Raw genomic sequence first — 20411 nt, forward strand, 5'->3', positions numbered from 1 at the left:
CCACAAACCTTGGAGCCATAATTGACTTCTCTTTCATTTCTCACCTTACAAGTCCAAAGCCTATTGGCTCTATCTTACAAATATATTCATATATGCTTTCCTTATGCCCTGGCTCATGCCACCATCTCACCCCACCTGGACTACCGCAGCCTCCTACAACTTGGTCTTCTTCCTTCCTTCCCTGTTCCCTACAGTCTATATTCAACTTAGCAGTCAGAGTGATCTTTCAAAATACACATCAGATGATGTCACTTCTTAGCTCAAAAAACTCTAACAGCTAAACATAAACAGAGTAAACGCCAGAGTCCTTAAAAAGCCTACACGGCCCCAGATGATACAACCCGTTACTTTTCTTTTAACAACGTTCCATCTGACTCCTGGATCCAGTTTCACAGTCCTTGTTATTCCATAAATATTCCAAGCATGTTCAAAGCTTCAGGGTCTTACACTTGCTCTTCCCCCTGCAGGGAAGGCTTTTCCTTCCGATATCCATCTGGCAGCTACTTTTTTGGGTCTTTGCTCAACTGAGACCTTCCCTGACCTCCCTACTTAAAATTGCAACCCTCCACTCCCACTACTCACCATTTCCCTTCCCTGATCCCATAGTACTTAATACCTAACAAATTCTATCATTCGTTTTTTTTCCTCCCTTGCCCAGATGTAAGATCCTTGAGAGCAGAGATTTATTTCCCTCCACGAATCCTACAGCAGTACCTGGCATAGACCAGGCACTATTTATTGGATGAGTAATACTCAGTATATTATACCTTGCATTCTAGTTTCACCTGGAGAAATGTTTCCCCCACTAGATTGTTGGGTGCTGAAGGAGAGGGTGGGCTTGTGACTCCCTTATCTTCACCTGCAAAGTGTCTATTACAGTGTCTTACACATCATCGATGATTGGCACATGATAACTCAATGATGAAAGCACAGACTCACCCTTGTTTCACTCTAGGAAACAGGTCATCCAGGAGAGTCCGGCTAATTGCTAAAGGTAGGTGTCACAGACATCACTGATGCCAGCTCCATGTGCCCTCAACCCCCTAAGCTAACTGCATCTGAAAACAGTTCCTAGCACACTGATTATCTGCGTCTACACTCTTCTCTTCCTGATAGGATATATATTGAAGAGTTAACATCTCTGGGGATAACCTTCAACCAATAAGGGCAGGAGTTGGAGGATAAATGCCCCAGCCTCCCCAGCTTCTGGTCAACATAGTCTGGATAAGATGGTGTCAGTAGTGTTTAAGTATTACCTGGAAAGTATAGCACTTAAACATGTAAGAGGTTGCCACACAATTACTATACCACAAACAGGGCTTTAGCTTGAAAATGCCATCTAAATCATTTATTTTTAGCATCCAGCAGTGCCTGGCACCTAGCAGGTGCTCAGTGGATGATTGAAAAAGAAGAAATGTGCCATTAATGGTGGAACTGAGCCATCTTCAGAGCTTGCTTAAAAATGGTGACTTGAGAATGATGTTCTTAACTGTTAACTCTCCTACACATGCACACACATTCCTTGACTCCCCTAGGAAACTCCTTTCTTTCTCCCTTACTGCCTATGAGATCGGGGAGTAGTACTTCATCAGTGCCCTCAATGAACCTAGGAGGTTAGGCCAGATGATCCCCTGAGACCATTTAGTTAAACCCAGTCAACCACTGACCTGGGGCCAGAACCCAAATGTCTAGCCTCCAAGGGACTAGTCCTCTTTCCACAGTAGCCACTGTGAAAATTCCAAAAAAGAAATTAATTTTGGAGGCTAACAGCCATGGTATTTTCAGACTCAATTTCAACAGTATTACCGTTTCAGAAAGCCTGCCAAAAAGATAATGGAGATGAAAAAGTGCTGTGTAAAGTGCTACTCAAAGGTTACCTGAGGTTCACTGCCAAGGTCAACAAACCCAGGCTTGGGTGTAGAGCCAGCTCTTAAAGTTGGAGGAGCTAAGGCTGGTCATTCAAAGGGCCCCTTCTGAATGGGACACCAGTGTACTTGCTGGGATCAAAAGGACATAGCCGCTCGCCTGGTACCACCCTCACACCCTCCCCCTATTTTAAGTACAATACACTTATGTTGAATAGAATACTTACACTATGTATTTGTACTAAACAATACACTATGCATTTGTATTAAACTGATGATCTTCTGGACTTTTTTCCTTTCTCTTGTATTTCAGAGGCCACACATTGAGTAGCAGCCACCTGCACCGCTGGGCAATGAACTGTCTCTCCAAAGTTTCCAACCGTCTGGGTACATTAGTGTTTTTCTTCCACATTAGTTTACATTTGTCCCAGCTGCATTAGAATTCAGATTCTGCACATACTCTGGCTCTCAAAACCACATTCTTCTGCGCTCACACTACCTCTTTGTCATATAACAACTGAATACGCATTGTTTCCCTGGCTTGGCTCATGAAAGGGGACCCTGATGCAGAGTAAACTTCCCATTCTCTGAGCTTCCTTATCCTAGCGCCCAACACTAGAAGGGCGGCAGTGTTTGGTGACCTCCTGCGTTAGGTTAACGATCTGGGTCTGGGCCCAGGCTGGATAACGAGCCCGTGAATAATGGGGAGCGGATTGTTAAAGCCTTATCATGGTGAAGCTGAGAGGCAGAGACGGCTTTTTCCTGCGCACCCTTGCCCCTTCTCCCCAAGCATCTTTTCTTAATCTGTCGAAGCTAATGGGGTTTATGTGGCAGACATTCATTCCTCACAAGCTCCAATTCAAGAGGCGGTGCACTGATTCAGTCTCGATGTTTCTACACTTAGAGGCTTGTAAAACAGTAAAGAAAGATAGCAGATAAACTGACAGAAAGCCTTCTGTTCTAGGCTTGAAAAAAGGCTCTACTTTATTTCTCCACTGTAATAGGAGTCTTGAAAAGGCCAAATTAGAGGTGCAGAAAAAGGGTGAAATAAGAACACTAAAAGCCGTAATAATACTGCAATACAACCCGGCGAACTTCATTTCCTTCCACGTATTTCCCGAGTGATATATATTCACGAGAAAGAGACAAACTTGGAGGAAGGGTTTTTACTGCTCCATGGCCAGAAAAAAACATAGTGGGCAAAACCTTCCTGAGCTTTTTTCGTTATTTATCAACCATTAATTGATTTTTCACTTGTCAAGAGCAAAACTTATTGGGGAAAAATTAGAAAATGAATGGTCTTAAGTTCTTACTGGTTTTCAAAGTATCCACATAAGGGGCTGAGAATAATTCTGGGACTCGAAAGTCCTAGACTGCTTTGTAATCTTTTCACACAACCCAAAGCCAAACATGGGCTACACTTAAAAAAAGAGTTACTAAGAATTGGTGGCCTGGTGGGCTCAAGGGGATGAGGTGATCTCAGCTCACCATTGGCTGGGAAGAGGATCTCTCGACTTTCTACCTCTTTGGATTAAATTTTTAGCTGGAGTTTAAGAGGAGCTGTGTACATCTATTTCCAGGTAACAGAGTTCCCTAACTACCCTCGATGCCACTGTCCATTGGTAAGGCTAAACTGTTGAGAGGGCTAGGGTGGGGGCGGAGAGAAAGCCAGGGGGCTTTTGCCTGCTTTAAAATTAGACCAATGAGGGCAAGAAAGAGGCAGGTTCGGGTGCTTGGTAAACGAAAAGCAAACTTCTTTATTGTACACAGTACAGAATATAACGCAGCTTGGCAGGATGCATACGGCCCTGCGCAGGGGAAAGTATTTCAAATCAACTGGCAGGTTAAAGCCTTTCTGCACTGTAGACTTTCCACACTCTGGAAAAGAAGCAAACAAACAAACCCCAAAGAACCCCCGAAAAAAACAAAAACCATCCGGGAGGTGCATGAGTCCAATGGGAATGCAACGGTGATGCCGCTGTCCTATGCCCAGTGACAGCACAGGCCACGTAAGTTACAGCAGGGGAGGGGTAGCTCAAGCTACAGAGGATTATTGTCATATTGCTAAGACAGCATAAATCCATTCAAAAAAAAAAAAAATCCAAACCAGGGTAAGTAAAGAAAGGAAAACCAAATCTATACAGCATTTACAACAAATAAATCTCTAGCCAGCTGGGGGTAAAATATGCATCTATGTATAGACTATGTGTAGGTTAAGAAAGCTATAAATATGGTTTAGAAAGAGTCCTTTGATTAGAGTACAATGCTAATTAAGGCCCAATCTACAGGTTTACCACCTCTGTGGGCTAATTAGCTTCCAATAGAGGAGAATCTCATGTTTCCATAGCTATAAAGTGCACCCCTTATCCCTGTGAACCTCTTCACAAATGTGCTGTTGGTCCTAAGGGGGACAGTTTGAGACTATGGAGTGCTCCATGAATAGAAAAGCAGTTCAAAGCATGTGTCTCACACTCACGGAGTCAGCACTGCCTCCTTCACATACGAGGAACAGTGTAGTCATTCTTAATGTGCTTAGTGCCGCGGGGAGCACAGAATTCTACCAGCAGAGCAGGCAGCAAGGTACCACCAGTAACTTTTCCTCTACTTTGAGCTCAACTTTCACATAGCTTTAGCTTGGTTGTTTAAAACTTTTCCAATATAATACAGCAATGAGAATAATTTCTTTTTAAAAAAAAGGCAGGAATCTAGAATGCTAGCACTGTTGCTTACCTGTCAGTATCACACGTAAGTCTCAAACCCTACTGAATCACACAGGTAGGGTTTAAAGTCCAAGATTTAAAGAAAAAGGAAAACAAAACAAACTGATGAAATGGAAATTGTCATCAGTCATGCCCAGGGAAGAATCCCAAGGGTTTTCACCAGGTGACCAGGTTTCCAAAGGACATGACACATGTTATATACATATGCTTTCCAGAGAGGGCATGTTAGTGAACACGGGGAACTATACATAGAGAATCTAAGCTTGTGTCCAGGCTGCCCTGCACACTTCAAAAATGTACAACTCAGGTGCAAATGTTCCATCAGGTTGTCTGGTGCAGAAAGCACAAAGCAGGCAACAAGGCGGGCTTTCACATGGCCAAGGGGAAGCCTCAGCAAAGCCCCTCTCAAGCTGCAGTGTCTTCATAAGTTGGCACGGCCCTGGCTAAAGGACACAGTGCACAGTTACCAAAAGGTTTGTTTTTGTTTTTTGTTTTTCGTTTTTTTGCTTTAAATACCAAAACTACAAAAATCAGTTTATAAACTGTTTTTCCAAAACAACCACCAAAACAAAACAATCCCCCAAATCAGGGCAAAACAAAATACTGTCAAAAGTGTTAATCGCCCTTCTCCTAAAATAAAAGTCATCCACACTCAGCCACGTGATTGGGAAGAGAAAGGGGGCTTGCTTTACTTGGCGACCACATGGCCGGGTGGTTCCCAAGAGTAGCCATGGTTTATGATTTTGAGAACCACGGAGTGGGGAACAGCTGTTCTGACTGCCCCCCTTTTTCTAGACAAGGGGTAATATTTCAGATTCAGCTAGAAGAGCTTTCCAATGTTTAAGATGTATTTTTAACCCTTAATGGTTTGAGCCTCCCCAACTTAGCCTACTTACTTTTCTATGGGTTTGTGATTTTTCAACAAATTGTGCAAATCAGAGCCCTTCTATGTAAAGGCATTTAGTAGTCCATGATCGATGCAGATTGTCACATACTATGTCCCGTTTTGCGGGTACTAACCTGAACAAGATATTGCTTTGCATATATTGTCCATGGTAAGGAGACTCCATTTTGATCTCTTCCCAGAAACCTCATCAGAATCAAGAGTTGAGGCACTGGCCTTTTGGTGGTTTTCTGCCCCTCCCTGTTCCCACTCCCCAGCCAATGTATCTGTCTTTAAGGGTGCCAATCCAGAGACGGCTTGGGTTCTCCAGATAATACTCACAGGGCAAGCTTTAGGAACAGCCAAAAACACAAACAAAACCACTGCCCTTGTTTGCCTGAATGGGAACTGCTAGCTCTAGGGTTTGGCCACTCCGCCACTCAGAAACTTAGTAAGCAAAGCCTTCGGCATAGGGGAGGCTGCTGCAGCGGTCCATGTCCAGGAGGTAAGCGGGGCTGTCTTCAAAGTGGGTCAGCGGCAGGGTGTCCTCCTCGCTGAGGTGGCACTCGGACTCTGCCTTCAGGAACGGACGCTGGTTATCCGGGAAAGCCATGGAGAAGAGGGCATCTGGGTCACAGACAAATTTGTAGACGTATCGCTCTCCAGCCACCTGCGGGAGAACACACACTTTACAGGGCCCAGTTGGAACAGGGCATGGGATCAGGGGAAGAGAACGAGGTATTCCTAAGTCACAAAGCCAGGGACCAAAGGAGCAGCCGATTACCCCAATCACTCAGACTTATTTTGAGAACTCCTGGGAACCTATTATCTGCCAAGTGTTTTACTGACACTATAGCAGTTAAAAAAGAAGATATCTGAATTTCGAATTCACACTAGATGGACTCTTAAACGAAAATCTTCACTTTCTGTTTTCCAGTGACAGCTTTGAAAGCATGGTTATGCTGAGCCTGGAGTTTGGTGTTCCAAAAAAGGTTTAAGGACTGACAGGTGCAAGGCAGAAGCCTGACCACATTTTTAGTCACTTCCAGAGTTTACAGTCTTCACAGTATGGCCTTGTTATTTAGAAAGGTTAGAAATCTGATGAGAGCGAGCCTGTGCAGAAGCCTTAAGTATGTTCCAAAGCCGAAAAGAATTGCTTTTGGCTTACCTGCAGCTTTAAATGACTCATCGCATGGCTCTGCTACACTGAGGGAACTGCCAACTACCTTTCTATGGGTTTTCTGCATTATAATATTAGAACCAGAAGGTCTTGGTTATTCAAGGATCTCATGGTATGTGGCTGATGAGCCATCTGCGTCAATGGGATCACCTTCTCTCTGCTGGTTGTTCAGCAATAGTACAAGAGGCACCTAATACCGAAAATCAAACCCAATAATCGGCTTCTGTCTGGAGACGCGGGGGGGGGGGGGGGGGGGGGGGGGAAGGGAAGGCAGCCAAAATTACTGATAAGATAAACATTTTAGATTTAAAAATGCAAACTGTTGAGTTTAATCCTGCCCTTCAGTCATTCTGCTGTGATTCTAAAATCTTTTTTTAATTGAACAAGTATGGCTCTGCTTCCAGATCTCTACCAATCAACCACCTCTAGTTAGTGTTGTACGCTGGTTTTACCTTAAAGCCCAACCCCAAAAATTAGTTTGTGTGGAAGAGTGAGGCAGGAGAGCACAGCGGAAATAATCCTAGATCAGAAGCTGGGAGTTGCACGGCTTCCAGTCCTGGTTTAGTCACTAATGAGTCTTAACCTCTGTGAACCTCAATTTTCCCTTCAAAAATGGAGGGCATGGGACTACAGCTTTTCTAAGTCTCTCTACACACTGACGGGCTATCACTCACCTTTTAATGAGCTCTCATTTACTCGTGAGTCATGTAACAAATAAAATAATAACCCCTTCCTTACACTGGATGGCACATTATTATTTCTGAAATATTTTCAAATATATTACCCTGTGGGATTACAGCAAGAATTATTATCTACATTTTTAATAGAAATAGAGGCTTTGGGAGATCAGGTGACTTTCCTCAAATCATACGGCTAACAAATTGAAGTGTTAGGATCTGAGCCCACGAAGCCTCATTCCTGGGCCTTCCTGTACTCTTTGCCTACTTATTCTCAGAAATAAAGTTCTCTTCTACTCCCTTAGAAAACACAGAAGCTAGTCATAAGGACAGCTCATTTCCATTGGTTCAAGTTACTGTGTCCTGGGTTGCATCTCCCCATGCTGGATGTGGAGTTGGGAACAGCAAAGGAATAATGGCTCTCCCACCTGAACTTAGGATTTGGCCTGATGATATCAACTCTAAGAAGGATAGAGGACAATGGGGAGTGGCTGCTGATGGGTATGGCGTTTCTTTTTGGGGTGATAAAATGTTCTGAAATTGATTGTGGTAATGGTCGTACAGCTCTGTGAAACCACTGGACCGTATACTTTAAAAAAAGGAGAGGTAGGGTAGGGGACCACCTATCCTACAGCATTTAACTCTGTATCAAGCACTTAAGTTAAACCTCAATTCCTAACCCAAAGGAGCTTACACTCCAGTGGGGGGTAGCAACAAGAAAGGAGTTAAGACACAGTGAGAAGAGCAGTGGTAGGAACAAGTACTGGTGCCATCAGAAGCAGCAAAGGGGACTACCTAACCCAATCTGAAATGGAAAGGTGACAGAAAACAAGGAGGGGCTGGCCAGGTACTGAGAGCATTAGGAATGTTCTAGGTCTTAAGTAGGATGACAGTTTAATAGGTGTCTTGCATCTTATGGTATGCTTGATAATGTACATGCATGTAACATGTATTCTTTGGCAAACAAATACTACATTAAATTAAAAGGTGGCTATGCTGGTGAAAGCCGTCAAGTTTGAGTGAAGAAACGAGAGTTGGGTGGTGACCAGACTGGGAACAGCCTCAGAGCCTGTATGACGCATTAACAAGTCTAGAGTTTATCCAGAAAATCACAATGAGCTGTTGAGTATTTTTTAAGGTGGCGAGGAGAATATGGGGTCACATTACCACTCGCCTATGAGAAAGATGAATCTGGCTTCTTGTAGACAAGTTCTCAGCAGTTTTGCCCATATGCTTCTGCCACGTTCATCTTATTGGCTACTGCCAGGTAGACTGGCTCAATGTGTAAATGCTAGTATCTGGGCAACAGTACATTACGAATTTGGTAGCTAAGAAAGACTTGCCATTCCCATCTTCTACTTATCCATGGGATGTTAAGACTGTGGCCCCTTGCTACCTATCCCACGAAGAATTTTGTACTGATTTCCTCAAAATATGCTTCATCCTCTATTCCACAAAGAGCAACCTGCTACCAGGTGACTCTGCTGCCATTCTACAAACGTTGGGTTTTTAACTTGAGTTCCAGTTTCTGTAAGTCTGAAAGAAAAATCAGATGCTCTTATTCCTCTAACACTTCTGAGCATATCAAACTAACAGATTTGGAGGTCTAGGTGTTTTAATAACTAAAGACTTCAATCAAGCTGTTGAAGTAGAGACCTTCAAGTTGATTCCCTGTAGTCCTTTTTGGATACAACAGTTGGCCTAAGTTTCTGGAAATTTCTATATATAGAAGCAGTTTTGGGAAAGCACAGAAGCCTAATTTTCTATTGTGTGTTCTGCATGCAACTTCTAGTTTCCACATAACCAACAGCATCAAATGTACTCTATATCTCATTTGATTCTTGTCTCAAGTTTGTCTTCTCAAGATTGTTTCCTACCACAGAATCACTTAGGGGGCTAAAATTTTCTCGTAGCGATGATCACCAGTCTCACTACAGAAGCCCTGGACTTTTTCCTTGAAAGAGACCAGAGAGGGCTAGGGGTCTTGTATAATGGCTCACCTTCTGCATGATGCCCTTTTCATAGTAATAGCGGAGAGAGCGGCTCAGCTTGTCATAGTTCATGGCTGGCCGGTTCTTCTGGATGCCCCAGCGCCGAGCAACCTGAAGAGACAGGAAAGTGAAGAGCAATGGAAACGCATTCCCTGGGCCCCATGTTCTCTCCCAATCCCAGCAGAGCCAGTTCTGTAACCTGACTGCTTTGGTCAATGATCTGCTACTCTGACCTGGAAGGGAAGGCATTTAACTCCCTCAAGACCAAACATTCAACAAAGGCGATGATTCAGTGACAACTACTAGGAGGTGAGACCTAGAGATGGAAGAATCCTAGCACTTTAAGATTGCAGAGGGCTTGGCTAACATCCCAGAGGATGCAGGCCCTCTACTGTTTCTCCACGTATGAATTATTGACCAATACCCATAGACCATTAACATGTTGCCATTAAGTGCTATGGTTTCTGTAGCAGTCAATAAGGAATAATTAGAATGGTCATTCCTGAAACATTAGAAACACACTAGTGAGTTGCTAATGGACCAGCAGAGCAAAAGTTCAATTCTAATAAGATTGGAGGGGGGCTGGGAGATGTTTACTTATTGCAGCTCATGGACTAAGGGGGAATCAGATCATTTCAGCCTGCTGCCATCCAATCCCATGCTCCCAGCAGACTTGCAGAATGGACATGAAAGCATGTAGCACCATTATCCACTTAATGAAAAATTAACAGGGCTTTCCAAACAGTTCTGAAATGCATTATATCCAACCCAGCCCACCTGAGGCACACTGATAGGGCAATATAATTGGAGCTCTGGGCAAAGCAGCCTTCTAGCAGGAAAACTTCCTAGTAGAGTTTACCCAATTATCACGGCAGCCAAGCAATTTCTGTTCTCAAGTATATCAGCTTCCAAAATCCTACTTATGAGAATGACTGTCAAGGTAGTAGAATAACCCTGGAAATGTGAGTTTTACTCAGAGGTTTTCAAATGTATGCAAACCAGGGGTCAGGGGTCACGTTTTGAGCATTTTAGGTCAGTTTTGGAAACTTAAAAAAAAAAAAAAACTATATTCCTTCGATTATTTTATTTTTATTTTCTGAGATGGAGTCTCACTCTGTTGCCCAGGCTGGAGTGCAGCGGCATGATCATGGCTCACTGCAACCTCTGCCTCCCAGGCTCAAGCGATTCTCCTGCCTCAGTCTCCTGAGCAGCTGGGATTACACGTGTCCATTGTCATGCCCAGCTAATTTTTGTATTTTTAGTAGAGATAGGGTTTCACCATGTTGGCCAGGCTGGTCACAAACTCCTGACCTCAAGTGACCCACCTGCCTCAGCCTCCCGAAGTGCTGGGATTATAGGCATGAGCCACTGCACCCGGCCCCTTCGATATTTTAAAAGCCAAATGTTAAACATGGAGTAGGAATCAGAGAGAAAACAGCATTTCACATAAACCTTTTCCTTAAAATATCTAGGCAGAATGAAAGCAACATCTTCTAAATTCAGGATTCTAAAATGACCTTTCATAAAAACCAAAAATGATCTGATGAGAATGCATCTCTCTTAATTACAATAATAGCAGTGATTCTGCTCTGCCTTGCAAGAAACCCTGTGAAAGTCCAATTTCCGTTCAGTTGCTTCATGTCCCCACAGCAGACACGATGTCCTGGGTCTCCTCTTTTCTCCATATGGTACCCACTCAACTCTACCTTTGAAACAGCCCAAAAGGCAAAATTAACCAAAAATTACATCCTGGTTAGAGAAGATAAACATTTAAAACCAATAGAAATAATGGTAAGAAGAGAAATCTGCTAACCTAATAATATACATCATTGTACCCTGTTCAAAGCAATGATGCTTTATAAAACTAATCTTTAACTGCTGTCTGCCACAAGTGACACAGGGAAATTTCAGAGAAGCCCAGCCTCAACGTTTTACTATGTTAAGGGGTGGAAAACAATCCTTGAGTATTCTTCAACTTCAGCGGCCACCTCTCAGCTGTCACTTGCATATGCAGTTGCTTACTGGAGAAAGGTTTGGTATACGCACAGATTTCAAAGCAGCTCTGGTAGCCATAGTTACTGACTCATCCTCTCGGGCCAGAGCCCTGTGATTCTGTAGCCCTCACCACGGCTGTTCCTTCTACAGTAATGCATGAGGCGGCTCAGCTCCAGAGCAGCTGGGAATTAGGGCTGCCCCTCTTCTGGGACTGGGGAGGCAGGCAATAGCTTGTCATCAGATCTTTCTTCTCTCTCATTAGTTACTTTGGTAGCACGTATCTTGAGGACTGAGGCTGAAGGAGTTAACGGATCTACCTATTCCTTCTCCCCTTTAAAGAGAGAGCAGCCACAGCCCAGGGAGTGGCTCTTTCTAGCAGCCCATCCCTTCAAACCTCCCAGCAGCAGTTATCTGCCACATGTTCAACAAACAACCCTACCCCCCAAAATATTCATTAATGCAGATTCACAGTTAAAATGGCTCCAGATTAAAGCCGAGTCAGTCATAATTGAGAGGGTGCTAAGCTGGATGACTATCAAAAGACATTTGATTAGGGGGCCTGCCAAAACGCAGTTCTAAAACCACAATTTCCATGCACAGTGTAATGGATATTATGGATAATTACCCAGAGTGCACTACTCAGCCACACAGCTGCCTACAATTACGTCCCAACAGCTTCCTCCTCCGCTTCACCCTTCAAGCTCCCCCATGACGACTTCTTACAGCTTTTTCCAGAAGCTGGTATCTTCCTGACATTAACAAGAACAGGGCCCTCACAGGTATACAAGGAGGGGCGGGGGGAGCTCAGCAAATGTCACCTGTCCTGAGGCTAACGTGCACATGTGGCACCCAACTGATCCTGGGTGAAGAGAAAGGAACATTTGGAGCTTAGGGAAAGCTTGGGGACTTCAAGGTGGGGTGGAAAGCACCATTTCCTGAAGAAACAAAGCTGCCCGGTCAACCGAGGGAGGCTCAAGGACACCATAGGCTTCTCACATGACTTGGCTGCCTGGCATTTATGAGCATTCTGTATTAATATTAGTTTCTTTATTAAGTAAGAAAGCAGGGGCCCTTTGCCATCTGTTCATCATTCTCTATGCCACTGGTAGGAGTGCAGAAGATTCAATAACAGCTTTACGAAGGATCATAACCAGGTTTACCTGCAGCTGGACGGCCTGTGCTTAGGCCCGAGGCAGTGGCAATAAAATAATAAAAGCTCCTGTTTGTGAAACAAGATAAATCAATAAGGGCTGCCCACATGACAGAACTACTTTCAGAAAGCCTCAGTGAACCTAGGTGACATGCTTTTCTCAAACTTCACATAAACCAGGCCACGTTATTCAGAAAGCAGTGAGGAGAGGCATGGGTCCGCGTGGGGTGGATGGCTCTGTAGGGATGCTAGAAGCCTAAAACATGGCTCTATTTCTACATAGCCAGAAAAAAACACGTAGGCACTAAACTAACACAGTGGCACTCAACTCCAGCTCTGAAGGTAGACTGAACCGAATAGAAGCTGTTTAATTAGTCCATCTAGAGATGCTGACACATTTCCATTCTCGTGAGTGAATATAAAACAGGGAACACATATGCATATCTTGTTTTCTAATTGCCTTGAATGAAGTCTGCCTTCTTCTCCTGTCAATCAGGATTCTTCATAAATTTCTAATCCATACATTCTCCTCCTTTTCCCATTTGAATCTTTAGACCACTTTCTTGTTCCAAACCAAGCCCCAGGTTGCTACCTCCTCCTGTTAACCCCATGCCAGCGTATTTCTTTGGTGTGCTAAAGCGAGCCCTAGAGTTAACTGAACACTGAAAACAGCAATTCTCGTTCAAATGCTTTCTAAGAGTGTCTAAGAGTGTTGTTCCCAATTTAATTATACCCAACCCAAAGATGCCTTTTGATCTGCTGGTTTAATTTATATGCCTAAGAACATGCTACTAAAAGAAGCATATGTCAGTTTTTTTGGGCAGTTATTTCTGTTCCATTTATAATCTCTCTAGATTCTAAATCAAACAGAAATTAAAAATCAACCCCTTTAGAATATGCTATACTGAGAGCCTGATTTAATTTACTTTGTTATGTGATATTCAGGAAAGGGATTCTAGGGTGTGTCTTCTCCACTGAAGAAACGGTACTGGTTCTGTCAACAGTGTATTTCTGTTCTGGGCACAAAAACAGTAACAGTGTTTTTTTCCTATTAAAATAACTGAGGTTTGTATCATCTCTCAACTACTCTATTGTGATGTCACATAACACACTTTCATTTTATTTTTTTGGACACAGGGTCTCGCTCTGTCACCCAGGCTCAATCGATCCTCCCTGCCTCAGTCTCCCAAGTAGTTGGGACTATAGACACACACCACCATGCCTAGCTAATTTTTTATTATTTTTATTTTTTTTTATTTTTTGTAGAGATAAGGTTTTGCCATGTTACCCAGGCTGGTCTCAAAATCCTGGGGTCAAGCAATACACCTGCTTCAGCCTCCCAAAATGTTGGGATTACAGGTGTGAGCCACTGCACCCGGCCATAACACACCTTTAAAAAAAAAAATCTAAGCTCATTAAGATTGAGCCACCTCTGACAATTTTATTTCTCCAGGCTACAGCCACTTGAAACACACAGTGGGTAGTTGTATCCTGTAATATATTGTCAAAATGTCATACAATATGTTCATGTAGACTCAGAGATAGACTATGGCCTGCAGGGGCTAAGACCAAAACAAGTCTGTATCATTGAAACAGCACCTGAAAAAGACTTTCCAAGAGGGAGAGCATATCCTATTTGAATATAAGTCTTCATGATCTTGCCCCCTAAATTTTGCAGAAGTGTTACAAATACTTTTCATGTATTCTACAGTGGAGAACTCTGCCTGTCCATGTATTAGAAACTGTCCCATTAATAGGAGGGATACGGCCAAGCCCACTGGCCAGGCCAGAATATGAATGAGAAGGAAGAGCAGACTTGACACAAAAAGCCTCAATGGAAATCTAAACAAAAAACATCATCATCAACAACAAATCAAAACCCGTCTGAGTCCAGCATCCAGTGCATACCTCTTCCGGTTCTATCAGCTTGAACTCCATGCCTCGGCCTGTCCAGGCAATGAAGTGGGCATTGGCTGGGTCATCAAGAAGGGTGACCAGGAACTGCCACAGCTGAAGGGAACCTCGCCTCTGGTAAGGGGGCCCCTCTCGATACATGGTAGGCTCCTGTTTGACTTTGCCTGTTTGGGACAAGGACACATCACACAATAGCTTAGTCCTAAGTTTCTCAGGTGGTTGGGACAAAAGGGAGTTGTTCATGCTGATTTAATCACTGGACTTGGGAAGAGAGTCATGGCTGAGGTGTTCTGACACCTCCAAACCTCTACCTGGCAACAAACCTTGGATGGGGCTACTTACCTTCCAGTCTCTCAGGCACAACACAAGTGTCGTCAAAGTATAATCGGGGATCTTTTTCATATGAAAAACCTGAAAGAGAATTTAAAAAGAAAGACTACGTTGCTTAACAAATTCTGTGTTGTACTAAAACTATGGATTTAAGGACTAGAGTGCAATCCTATCATTTCAGATCATAAGTCCTACTGCTGTATCTATGGCAGACTGAATTTTCAGGGACTTCAAGAGGGCTTAGGCATTCCAATTCTGATGTAATCACCTGCGCCTCAGTCAGAGCAGCATCAATTCCTGCTTTTACAGCTAAGACTGCAGGGAAGTGCTGAGTCACCAGTACGTTCCTTTGCATTTTGCTTCTGAGGTCTGCATGGATCAATGTTGCTCTGACTAAGCCTTTACAGCTGGAAACACATCTCTATTTCAGTTGGCCTAGCTGGATGGATTTGGTTGATCTGTACACAGACCTGCCATTTTCCTTTTAGCTAAAATTAATTTCAACCTTTCCTATTAACTCATCCAAGCTACTCACATACCTCGTTCAATTACGAAAGAGCTTGAAGGGTAAAGAATGTTGCCAAAATGAATAAAGACTTGGGACTGCAGAGGATTTCGAAAGCAGTATTGGAGGCATTATTACCAAACAGTGGAGAGGATCTGAAAAGACTTTCTAGCAATGAAACAAATTCACTGTATAGATGACAAAACAGAGGTCAAGGAGGAACTGGCCCAACAACACATGCAAAGGAAATAAAAGAAGGCAAGGCAAAAAGTTAAAGGGCTCAAGGAAGGAAGGATGGCCTGACAGTCTTCATCCACAAACCCCTAATATACATTCAGTGCTAACCACCATGTCGCTAGGCACCTTGTCAAGATTGGTGGTTCAAATCAAAGCCAGGTAACAGATAACTTGGATGGGGTCACATCCCTCCTTGTAGTTCAGCCTGTCTCAAGGTGTAAGGTCTCCAGTGCATATTCCTTTACCAGCACACGTCTTAGGAGAATGCCCCAGGGCTCCTGTCTGATAAGCAGTGCTTCCCTGTGCTCCGTTTTCCTGTTAGTTCACCTGGCTCATACTACAGGTCTGTGTGTGTTGGATAATGCAGTGGGGGCAGGCAGGTGAAAAGGCTCTGCAATGAAGGACTTCCATTAGAGTCTGAGAAGGATTCACTGCAACTTAAAAAATCCACGAGGCTGGGCACGGTGGTGAGCAATTATAATTCCATGAGCAATTATAAGGGTGACTGCACCTGTAAAGCTTTAAGGGTTCTGAATGAGGATAGCCATAATAACAAGTGCTATGTGGCTTACGGAGGAGTAGGAAATAAGTGATTTTAGATTGGTTTGTTGAAGACAAATAGCCTGTAATTTCAGCGCTTTGGGAGGCCAAGATGGGTGGATCATCTGAGGTCAGGAGTTCGAGACCAGCCTGGCCAACATGGTGAAACCCAGTCTCTACTAAAAATACAAAAAATTAGCCGGGCATAGTGGTGGGCGCCTGTAATCCCAGCTACCTGGGAGGCTGAGGCAGGAGAATTGCTTGAATCCAGGAGGCGGAGGTTACAGTGGGTGGAGATCACGCTATTGTACTCCTGCCTGGGCAACAGAGGGAGGCTCTGTCTCAAAAAAAAATAAAATAAAATAAAAATAAAAAATAAAAAAAAAGAAAGGAAAAATCCGTGAGTAAAGGTGCCAAGGTATAATTTCACCATTCTTTGTCTCTTCAGTCAACCCAGATCAAGTAGCTTCTTGGCAGGACCAGCACCATTTTTAAGAGGCCTGGGACTGAAGAAACTCTGCACAACTGAGACTGCTTTGAGGTTTATATTATTCATTTTTGTTTTCTCAGCCCTAAGCATTAGTTCTCTGTTGCTTAACGACATCAAAGTCTATTTTATTGTCATTTATGTATTATTTAATCCACTAAGTATTTATGCCAGGCGTTGTGCTAGAAGGGAGTAGGTAGCCAGGAGAATGTAGACTTGGTCCTTGTTCTCATGGAGCCTGCATCTCAACTGGGGGCGACAGACAATAAAGGAGAAAAAGAAACGAGAGGTGGCATAGTACTGATGGACTCCAGTCAGCTGTGCGATCTTGAATAAATTAATCTCTGTGCTCCAGTGTCCTCATTGCAGCAGATAATAATTCCTACCTTATGGTGGTGTTATAAGAGTTTAATTTAGTATCATTCAACTCATCTATTTCTCTATCTTTATACCACAGTGCCAAGAGTAGCTCCTGGTACATAAGTGTGTAATAAATGGTAGTTAAAAAAATACACATAGTCATTGTACATTGTGGTAAGTGCTATTAAGAAATTAACTGAATAATGTCAGAGCTTTATCTTATATCCTCCACCAAAGATTCTAAATTCCTTGAGGATAAGGATCGTATCTTGGTATCTTAGTGTCCTCATGGCACCTTACACATAAGTACTAAATAAATATTTGAATAAATGAGAGGTTTTATAGTCTTCATTAAAAAATATTTAAGAATATAATGCTAACTTTTAAGTCAGGGATTCAATGACTCCTGATAAATTTATTTTCCAATTTGGCACTAAACTGACTTTTATGACCAACTGGTATACTCTGTATTACCAACAAGACTTTCATAATCCACTATGCTTCAAACATTTTGCCTTGCCTGCCAGGAAGCTACATATTTCCCGATCTTCCATATGTATTTTGATATTCCGGTGATGTTTTAATGGTCTTATTATAAAGTCATTACAAGCGAACTACTTCAAGTTTACATATCTGTCAAACTTGCCATGTTATTTTCAGAGTTCTTCTACTCTAAGGTAAGAAAAATACATTCACAGTACGTAGAAAAAAACACAACCACCTACATCTAGAAGAAATTCTCAGTTTGGTTTTCAAAACTAATCAGATGAAGGTCTGCCTATAAGAAGTATCACTGTGGTGTATCTTGTGGTTTCTAGTCATTGCCACATGTGGTCCTCTACACCATCTGGAAGATACTATTGGTTTAAGTGAAATTTAAGTCAGTTGAATTTGAGCCAGCAGTTGTATCAGTTGTGGCCACAATCATCTAATCACTCAAATGAAGGTGGCAGGAAGGAGACCTCTTTGAGGGGCAAACTAGAAACGAAAGACTCAAAACATTATGCAACGACTCCAGGTGAACACTTAAGGCAGGATGGCTATCTTAGCAATCACAGATGCCAATCAGAAACACTTGTTTCCTTAACTGTTTCACAGGCATCTGTGGTCAAGCCTGTATAAGGATAGGAAAAGCATGTCAGGGTAATTTAGAACAATTAAAAATGCTGGATTCTTTGAAACTAACTTCTTTGATGTGTGTGAAGTCAGGGAAAGGAATGGGAAAGGGTGGAGGGAAAACACACACAAATGCACCAGATAGTCTGTGTGTAGTAAGCAACCCAATGCCTTGCTAAAAATATTTCCCTTAAGAGCATGCTCTTTCCTAAATGTTGTAATTATGCAAAATGTTTTCCTCCCTCTCTTCCTCCACTCCCTCCTAGTTTGCCTGCTGCAGACATCAACTGCTTCTGTAGAAACATTCAGGAACCTCAAAGAGCCCCATGCAGCTGTGCCCATCACAGCCAGTGTCCGGGAGACAGCCCTTCCTTTCCAGGGCTGGACACTTACTCAGAACATCACAGGGTAGTGAAACAACACTCGGTCTCCCATCTAACCAAGTGAGTGCGAAGCAGCTACCCATAAACACCGCTCTTATGAACTAATCACTTATAAAAGCCACCCAATGCTTCATGAGTATCAGCTCTTTTGACTTTCATTTAAAATGACAGAGACCAGTGGCTCTCAACCTTGGATGCACACTGGAATCACCTGGGGAGCTTTAGAAACTACTAAAGCCTGGGTCCCACCCCAGAATTTCTGATTTAATTGCTCTGGAGGAAACCTGGAAATCAACATTTTTAGAAGCTCTTCAGGTAATTCCAATGTTTGACCAAACTTGAGAACTGTTACTACTCAGTAGATTTCAAACTTGAAGGTGCATCAGAATCTCCTGCAGGACTTGTTAAAACACAGACTGCTGGGCCCCACCGCTGGGGGTTCTGATTCAGTAGGCCTGGGATGGGTCCTGAGAATGTGCATTTCTAAAAAGTCCCAGGTGAAGCTGTTGCCACAGATTTTGGGAATCACACTGCTTTAAATTTTTAGGGAGAAATACATTTGAGAAAAAGAAGACATACATCTGGGGAAGGTGTTCTAAAAAAACTTCCCTATTTCAGTGTTTAGAAGGGAACTCCTCAATCCACCATCCCAAGTTAGCCTTTGCCCAGAAGGGTAACCTTAAGCTCTGAGCCCACCTCTCCAGGCCTTTCATATCCCTCAAGCATGATCTCAGTCCCTACCAGGGCTCCTTTCCATCAAATGAGCCCATTGATTTGCTACTGTCATTCATTTATGCAGGAGCTTAAAAGCCCAATTATCCTCCCCCAACAAAAGGATCCCTTCTTCCTTTTGATTCACATCTAATTACTTCTTTAGATAAATCGTAAAATTTAAAAATCTGTGACAATGTACTAAAAACAACAACAAAACAGACCCTCACAAAAACCGGCAGCAGATGCCTTAAAAAATGTCATACCCTCCTTTACCCAGAAATTTCAGAAACTTAGCTTCAAGAATCAAGAGAACAAGAAAACACTTAGCTAGATGAATGTTCACAGAATTTGAGAATAACCTGGAAGTACCCACTTTTCAGCAACAGGTGATTAGCTAAAAGCATCCCCATGCAATGAGTACTGTGCAGCCATTAATGAGGAAATCATAGTGTAATGTTGGGTGCTATAGAGATGACACTGGCTGTGGAATATGGAAGGAGATGAAGAGTATGGGCTCTGGAGCCACAGGGCTTGGCTTAGAGTTCTGGCTCTACTCTTACAGCCACGTGCCCTTGGGTACATCTTTTCTCCTCTCTGAGTCTCGGTTTCATTACCCTATGGGGCAAATAGAAACATCTATCCCTTGGGAGGCCGAGGCGGGCAGATCACGAGGTCAAGAGACTGAGACCAACCTGGCCAACATGGTGAAACCCCGTCTCTACTAAAAATACAAAAAATTAGCCGGGTGTGGTGGCGTGTGCCTGTAATTCCAGCTACTTGGGAGGCTGAGGCAGGAGAATCACTTGAACCTGGGAGGCAGAGGTTACAATGAGCTGAGATCATGCCACTGCACTCCAGCCTGGCGACAGAGCAAGACTCCGTCTCAAAAGACAAAACAAAACAAAACCCAGAAATATCTATCCTATAGGGCTGCTATGAGAATGAAACAACTGAATTTATGCATCTAAAGAACACATAACAGTGTCTGAAACATAGTAAGTGTTCAATTTGAGTTAATGACTATTGTTTAAAAAAAGACTATAAAACAATGAGTCCTATATGATCTGTATAATCCTATATTTACATATGCACAGCAAAGATTGAAAGACTATGTAGCAAGTTAATGGTTATCTCTGGGCAGTGAGATTTAATTTTCATCTTTTTGTCTGTTTGTATTTTCTGAATTTTATGTAATCAGTATTTATTGCTTGTGCTAAGAATAAGCTACAAAAGTTTATATTTGAAAGAAAACCAGGCTGGGCGCGGTAGTTCACGCCTGTAATCCCAGCACTTTGGGAGGCCGAGGCGGGTGGATCACGAGGTCAGGAGATGGAGACCATCCTGGCTAACACAGTGAAACCCGT

At 43.0% G+C, this 20411-nt stretch overlaps 1 protein-coding gene across 2 annotated transcripts in view; it reads right to left on the reverse strand.

Moving 5' to 3' along the window:
* Window positions 1-3602: 3602 nt before the first annotated feature.
* The window catches only part of ETV5 (ETS variant transcription factor 5), a 62796-nt gene continuing 45987 nt past the window's right edge, over window positions 3603-20411 (reverse strand). For both annotated transcript variants that reach the window (XM_004038157.5, XM_055380974.2), the window contains exons 10-13: window positions 14718-14786; window positions 14370-14539; window positions 9326-9427; window positions 3603-6138 (exon numbers count right to left, since the gene is read on the reverse strand). In XM_004038157.5, coding sequence (XP_004038205.1) covers window positions 5917-6138; window positions 9326-9427; window positions 14370-14539; window positions 14718-14786 — 563 coding nt within the window. In that variant the 3' untranslated portion in view covers window positions 3603-5916. The remainder of the gene's footprint in view (window positions 6139-9325; window positions 9428-14369; window positions 14540-14717; window positions 14787-20411) is intronic.

This window comes from Gorilla gorilla, chromosome 2 (genome assembly GCF_029281585.2).
Source record: "Gorilla gorilla gorilla isolate KB3781 chromosome 2, NHGRI_mGorGor1-v2.1_pri, whole genome shotgun sequence".
NCBI classification, from domain to species: Eukaryota; Metazoa; Chordata; class Mammalia; order Primates; family Hominidae; genus Gorilla; species Gorilla gorilla.